The 6693-nt window shown below is 44.3% G+C and overlaps 1 protein-coding gene across 7 annotated transcripts in view; it reads right to left on the reverse strand.

Moving 5' to 3' along the window:
* The window catches only part of LOC110530221 (chloride channel protein 2), a 78908-nt gene that overhangs the window by 67444 nt on the left and 4771 nt on the right, over positions 1 to 6693 (reverse strand). The window contains exon 1 of one of the 7 annotated variants that reach the window (XM_036985786.1): positions 3151 to 3365. The exons of the other annotated variants lie outside the window; for them this stretch is intronic. Within the exon in view, the coding sequence (XP_036841681.1) occupies positions 3151 to 3225 (75 nt within the window). The 5' untranslated portion in view covers positions 3226 to 3365. Of the gene's footprint in view, positions 1 to 3150; positions 3366 to 6693 lie in introns of those variants that run through there. 7 annotated transcript variants of the gene reach the window in all.

A 6693-nucleotide genomic window follows, 5' to 3' on the forward strand; every position in this document is an offset into this window, starting at 1 on the left:
GGTGTAGACCTTACCGTGAAGTGGTTACTTACGAGCCCTTAAGAAAAATAACAATAGCGAGACTATATACAGAGGAGTACCGGTACAGAGTCAATGTGTGGGGGCACCGGTTAGTTGCGGTAATATGTACATGTTGGTAGAGTTATTAAAGTGACAGAGAGTAGCAGCGGTGTAAAAGAGAAAAGGGGGGGGGGTGCAAATAGTCTGGGTAGCCATTTGATTAGATGTTCAGTAGTCTTATGGTTTGGGGGTAGAAGCTGTTAAGAAGCCTCTTGGACCTAGACTTAGCGCTCCGGTACCGCTTGCCGTGTGGTAGCAGAGAGAGCAGTCTATGACTAGGGTGGCTGGAGTCCTTGACCATTTTTAGGGCCTTCCTCTGACACCGCCTGGTAAAGAGGTCGTGGATGGCAGGAAGCTTGGCCCCAGTGATGTACTGGGCCGTTCACACTACCCTCTGTAGTGCCTTGCGTTTGGAGGCTGAGCAGTTGCCATACCAGGCAGTGATGCAACCAGTCAGGATGCTCTCGATGGTGTAGCTGTAGAACCTTAAGGGAATCTTTTCATTCAAATATTTTTATTCTCCTGAGGCGGAATATGTTCTGTTGTGCCCTCTTCACGACTGTCTTGGTGTGCTTGGACCCTGTTGGTTTGTTGGTGATGTGGACACCAAGGAACTTGAATCTCTCAACCTGCTCCACTGCAGCACCGTCGATGAGAATGGGGGTGTGCTCGGTCGGGCTCTAGTGTGGGTGTACAGAATTGTAATTGTATGGCCTTATAACTTGCAAGGATTACATTTGGAGATGCAAGCCAAATTGGATGACAAGGCAAAGAGTCACACCAAATGTAACGGTTTGTGCTTTGTAGAACGTTTTAATCATATACCCGACTTTTCCTGTTTCCTTCAATTTGTAGGCTATATGTTAAATATACCCACTGGGCACACACTGGTTGAATCAACGTTGTAGCCACATCATTTCAATGAAATAATGTTGAGCCAACGTGGGATAGACGTTAAATTGACGTCTGTGCCCAGTGGGTAGCCTCTATCGGTAGCGACCGTGAGTAATTACTACACATATTTAACTGCCAATGAAGTGTTAGTTCCCTTCAATTGGTACTCTACATTTGTATCATTCCATTAGGCCTACATCGTTTGATTTAGTCTACTGTTATGCGTTTCCCCTGTAAACGCTGTCACGTCCTCGTGGCTGTTGCTGAGGGTCATGTAATAGTGGATGCTATTTAAAGAAGGCAAAATACAAATTGCAGTTCAAATAAAATCGGGACATTTAGGCTCATTATGGAGCGCAAAAAGTTAGTTTGAACTTGACGCACACACACACACACATATATGCACACACACACACATGAGTGAATGCATACACTCTTGAACATTGATGTGCACCAAAATAAATGAGACACAGAAGCAACAAAAATATGCACAAAAATATGCACAAAAATACACACAGTTTCTCTCACATGTCCACCGGACCCTCCCACAAATACACCACTAGCATATTGTCCGGGTGTGTTGTTGCCACGTGATGCCTTCCTGAAGAGCATAAATAGCACAAATCTCCTAAAAATGCCCGAGAGCCCCCTCCTCCCTCTCTTTCCACTAATGCATGCTTATAGGAGGCACAGAGACAGACAACTACTGCAGTCTGATATTGACATGGAACGCAGTCTGATAAAGCAGATAGAGAAACAGATCGCAGTCATTCTACCCCCCCCCCCCCCCCCCTCTCTCTCAGATACACACTAAAAGCTGGACTTCAGTCAAAGAAACACACAGTTATGGAGGAACACATTTATCTCAGTATATCTCTCTTCTTCCTGGTATGATCACTCTCTCTCTCTATCAATCAATCTCTCAAGTAGTCCATCTCTCTGCATCCTGTTCTGATCTCTCTCTCTCTCTCTATCTCTCTCTCTCTCTCTCTCCCTCCATCTGTCCCCATCTATAGATATCCCTATGAAGTGCTCCAGGCTACATCTGTCAATCACACAGTGACATGAGTGGGAAAAACTGGTGCATGAAGCAATTATTATTCAGATCGGATCCACTTTTAGTTCATGTGTAGATTGGCAGATTTAGCAGGGAAATATGGAGGAGGGAGGGAAAGGGGGAAGGAGAGGGAAAGGGGCAGTGGAGATATTGGTTGCTTTGAGTATAGATAGGTGGAGGAATAGAGGGGCAGTGTGAGCAAGGAAGGAGTGAGGGGAAGAGGGGGATGAAGTGGAAAAGAGAATGGAGGTGCAGTGGGAGATGTTGGTTGAGACAGGTGGAGGAGAAGAGAAAATGTGGTAGATGGGGAGAGGAAGGTGGGGGAAATAGGTTGGAGAGAGTGAGAAGGTGGTGGAAAATGAGAAGAGAGAGAAACAGTGGAAAAGAATGATGGGAAAAGGAGAGTAGGCCTCTGCAGTGATATAGCTGTGCCCACACTGCCTATTTGGGAGTCCTACTTTTTTTTAACGTCAACCAGTCCATACTTTTATAAATCTGTGAAACAGGTGCATAGCTTTGACGCAGTGTCATAAGGCAGACACCTGAGGATATTTGAAGATGGGGTGACGTAATCTACAGTAGAGACCTGACCTGGCACACACCTTTCACGCTCCGCTCCAGAGCCCGCAGGCCTCAGAATAGCGCCCTAAACGGTGGACGGTCACGACGGAGTGCGTAATCGATAAACGGACGGCAACCTTTAAATCCAGGCAGCCACTATAACTGTGCCTTGACAACAGTTCACACTGGTATACAAACCACGAATCACTGTCACACGCGCACGCATGCACGCACACGCGCACACACACACACAATGCCGGTGCCCAGCTTTTGAAATGGATGTTTGTCTTGAATCGATTTTCTCGCTGCCACATATTTTCGCAAGCAGCGCAGCAGCCCAGTCACAGCAATAATGCGGAGAAAAAAAGCAGCCAGAGATTCTGGTGTTATCTAATGTTCTGTAAATGACATCTAAAAAATCTGACAGTCACTTAAAAATCTATCAAGCCTACAAAAAAGGCACTGCTCAGTGACTGTGTCTCGGGATTTCAAATGAATGACGCATGTCCCCAAGTGATTTGCACTCATAACTTTTACATGAGCATGACCGGTTAGGGATTATCCCACTAAAAACTCACCAAAGTTTGCTGATACTGGAGCGACCGATTCTCGGCCTTGTCCTTTGCCGGCATCGTCTCAATATCCTCATCCATATGATTTATCCACGGTCCGCATTAATTTGTCACTCAATTTCCTTGCTTTTATACAGCTATAGCCTTCTACACATGTGTAATGTAGCAAGTTATTATCATAGCCTAAGCCGCCGCTGCTACTGAAGAACTAGTGCGATCTATTCCAGATGAGTAGCCGCATATGCGGGTTGTTTCAACGCCGCCTCCCTCCTCCACGCGTTGGTACAGTCGGTCCCAGCGGAGTTCGAAGGGAGCGGAGTTGATGTTTTGTGTTTTGCGGGGGTGGTGCAGTGTCCAAGCACAATGAGCTTACACTTATGTTTTGTATTCGTTCCAATAGCTCTTATCTGTTTCTCCTTGAATCTATCCGTCGGCGCACCGGTGTTATTTTGTCTACAGGTGAGAACTGATGAGTCATAATTTGGTAATAATAGTCTACCCACACTTGTTTAAAGTAAAATAAACTAAAGCAGCATAGGCTACAGTTTATAAGGGCCAGTTTCACATAACTCATGAGCACTCTGGGTGCAAAATTCCCTATGGCACAGATCCAGGATAATCTTAACCAAATACTATAACCATACATCATGTGCTGAAGAAAAACACTAAACTGAGCTTAAATCATAGTCAAAAAGCAATATCGTCCTACCTCAGGTCAAGAGTGCCTAATTTTGGCTCAGTTAATTAAGATGAAATTGATTTCATGATCAACTAACCATGTATTAGGGACTCCTGAATACATGTAACTGTGACTTCCTGGATAAAGATTAGTCCAATATTTTACAGCATTAGACATGCCCATTAAAAGCAAATTATTATTAGCCGTGATAGAGCAAATTAATCCAGAATAGACTTAATCATGCATGGACAATCAAACTGCCTGATGGAACTACTAACTACAGTATCTGGGAAAAGTCACAAAGACATCTAAACTGGCCTACGGTAATACATTTTTGTGCCCTTCACTATTAGAAACATTGGTTCTGGATAGGACCAAACAGGGTTCTATTGCTTGCTTCATATATGGCACTCCTAAAGGTTTTTGTAGGGTTATTTGATCAGAACCCCAGGGGTTCTTGTTCACTGAACCAAAATTGGTTCTACATAAGGTTCTACATGGAACCAATGTTGGTTCTATACATAACCTTAAGGGATGCTGTAACCCTTTTTGGTTCTATCCAGAACAAATGTTTCTAAGAATGTAATACAGCACAGACATTCAGCACCATGGACAGCACCATGGTCTAAGCGTTCCAAACAGAAGACAGTTGATTGCTGATTTCAGCACCACAGCCACTGAACCACGCCCAGCACAAAGTTCACAGCTCATGATGAAGATTCATGACAACTGAGGCTAGTTTTGTGAGGCTGGGTACAGTAGACATGCTATTGTTCCCATGCCCCTTTCCCTTGAACTTAGATAGGCAATATAATGTAAGACTGTTGTAATTCTGCTCTCAAGACTACAACATCCACAGACAGTACAGCATCCATGGAGCAGATTAAAGTCGAGTGCCTTGCTCAAGGGCACAATGGAAGAAGATAACACAGAGGATGCCCACCACATTTTCCCCGTTGCTAGCCCGTCTCTCTAACCTCTAGGCTAAATTCAGTGCTCCCCTGTATGGAAGAGCTCTCACAGAAAACATGAACCACTTATCTCTCTGGAGAACGGCAGAAAGAATGGAACATGCTCTCTCTTCTGGACAGTTGTCCTTGCTGAGAACGGCTTCCACACATACAGTGCATTCAGAAAGTATTCACACCCCTTTACTTTTTCCACATTTTGTTACATTACAGCCTTATTCAATAATATATATATATATATATATATATATATATATATATATATATATATATATATTCCTCATCAATCTACACACAATAACCCATAATGACGAAGCAAAAACTGTTTTTTAAACATTCCTGCAAATTTATTTAAAGTAAAAAACTGAAATATCACATTGACATAAGTATTCAGACCCTTTACTCAGTACTTTGTTGAAACACCTTTGGCAGCGATTACAGCCTTGAGACTTCTTGGGTATGACTGAAAAGACTTGGCATGGGTCCTCAGATCCTCAAAAGGTTCTACAGCTGCACCATCGAGAGCATCTTGACTGGTTGCATCACTGCCTGGTATGGCAACTACTCAGCATCCGACCGCAAGGCAATACAGAGGGTAGTGCGAACGGCCCAGTACATCACTGGGGCCAAGCTTCCTGCCATCCAGGACCTCTATACCAGGCGGTGTCAGAGGAAGGCCCTAAAAATTGCCATAGACTCCAGCAACCCTAGTCATAGACTGTTCTCTCTGCTACCACACGGCAAGCGGTACCGGAGCGCTAAGTCTAGGTCCAAGAGGCTTCTATATACAGCTTCTACCCCCAAGCCATAAGACTCCTGAACATCTAGTCAAATAGCTACCCAGACTATTCACATTGCCCCCCTCCCCTCTCCACACCACTGCCACTCTCTGTTGTAATCTAGGCATAGTCTCTTTAATTAACTCTACCTACATGTACATACTACCTCAAATAACCGGTGCCACCGCACACTGACTCTGTACTGGCACCCCTTGTATATATTGTTATTTCTTACCGCTGCTTTTTAATTACTTGTTACTTTTATCTCTTATTTTTATCCGTATTTATTAAAACTGCAGTCGATTAGGGGCTCGTAAGTAAGCATTTCACTGTAAGGTCTTCCTGTTGTATTCGGCACATGTGACTAATAACATTTGATTTGATTTGATGACGCTACAAGCTTGGCACACCTGTATTTGGGGAGTTTGTCCCATTCTTCTCTGCACTATCAGGTTGGATGGGGAGCGTCGCTGCACAGCTATTTTCAGGTCTCTCCAGATATGTTCGATCGGGTTTCCAGTCCTGGCTCTGGCTGGGCCACTCAAGGACATTCAGAGACTTGTCCCGAAGCCACTACTGTGTTGTCTTGGCTGTGTGCTTAGGGTCGTTGTCCTGTTGGAAGGAGAACCTTCTCCCTAGTCTGAGATCCTGAGCGCTCTGGAGTAGGTTTTCATCAAAGATCTCTCTGTACTTTTCTCCGTTCATCTTTCCCTTGATCCTGACTAGTCTCCCAGTCCCTGCCACTGAATAACCTCCCCACAGCATGATGCTGCCACCACCATACTTCACCGTAGGGATGGTGCCAGGTTTCCTCCAGACGAGTTCAATCTTGGTTTCATCAGACCTGAGAATCTTGTTTTTCTTGGTCTGAGAGTCCTTTTGGCAAACTCCAAGCGGGCTGTCATGTGCCGTTTACTGAGGAGTTGCTTCCGTCCATTTAAGAATGATGTCATTATGGGGTATTGTGTGTAGACTGATGAGAGAAAATAGTCATTTAATCCATTTCAGAATAAGGCTGTAAAGTAACACAATGTGGAAAAAGGGAAGGGATCTGAATACTTTGCGAATGCACTGTGTACTCATTACTCATTGTAAGCCTATGATATACACTGGAGGCTGTATA

Source organism: Oncorhynchus mykiss, chromosome 8 (genome assembly GCF_013265735.2).
Source record: "Oncorhynchus mykiss isolate Arlee chromosome 8, USDA_OmykA_1.1, whole genome shotgun sequence".
Classification (NCBI taxonomy): Eukaryota; Metazoa; Chordata; class Actinopteri; order Salmoniformes; family Salmonidae; genus Oncorhynchus; species Oncorhynchus mykiss.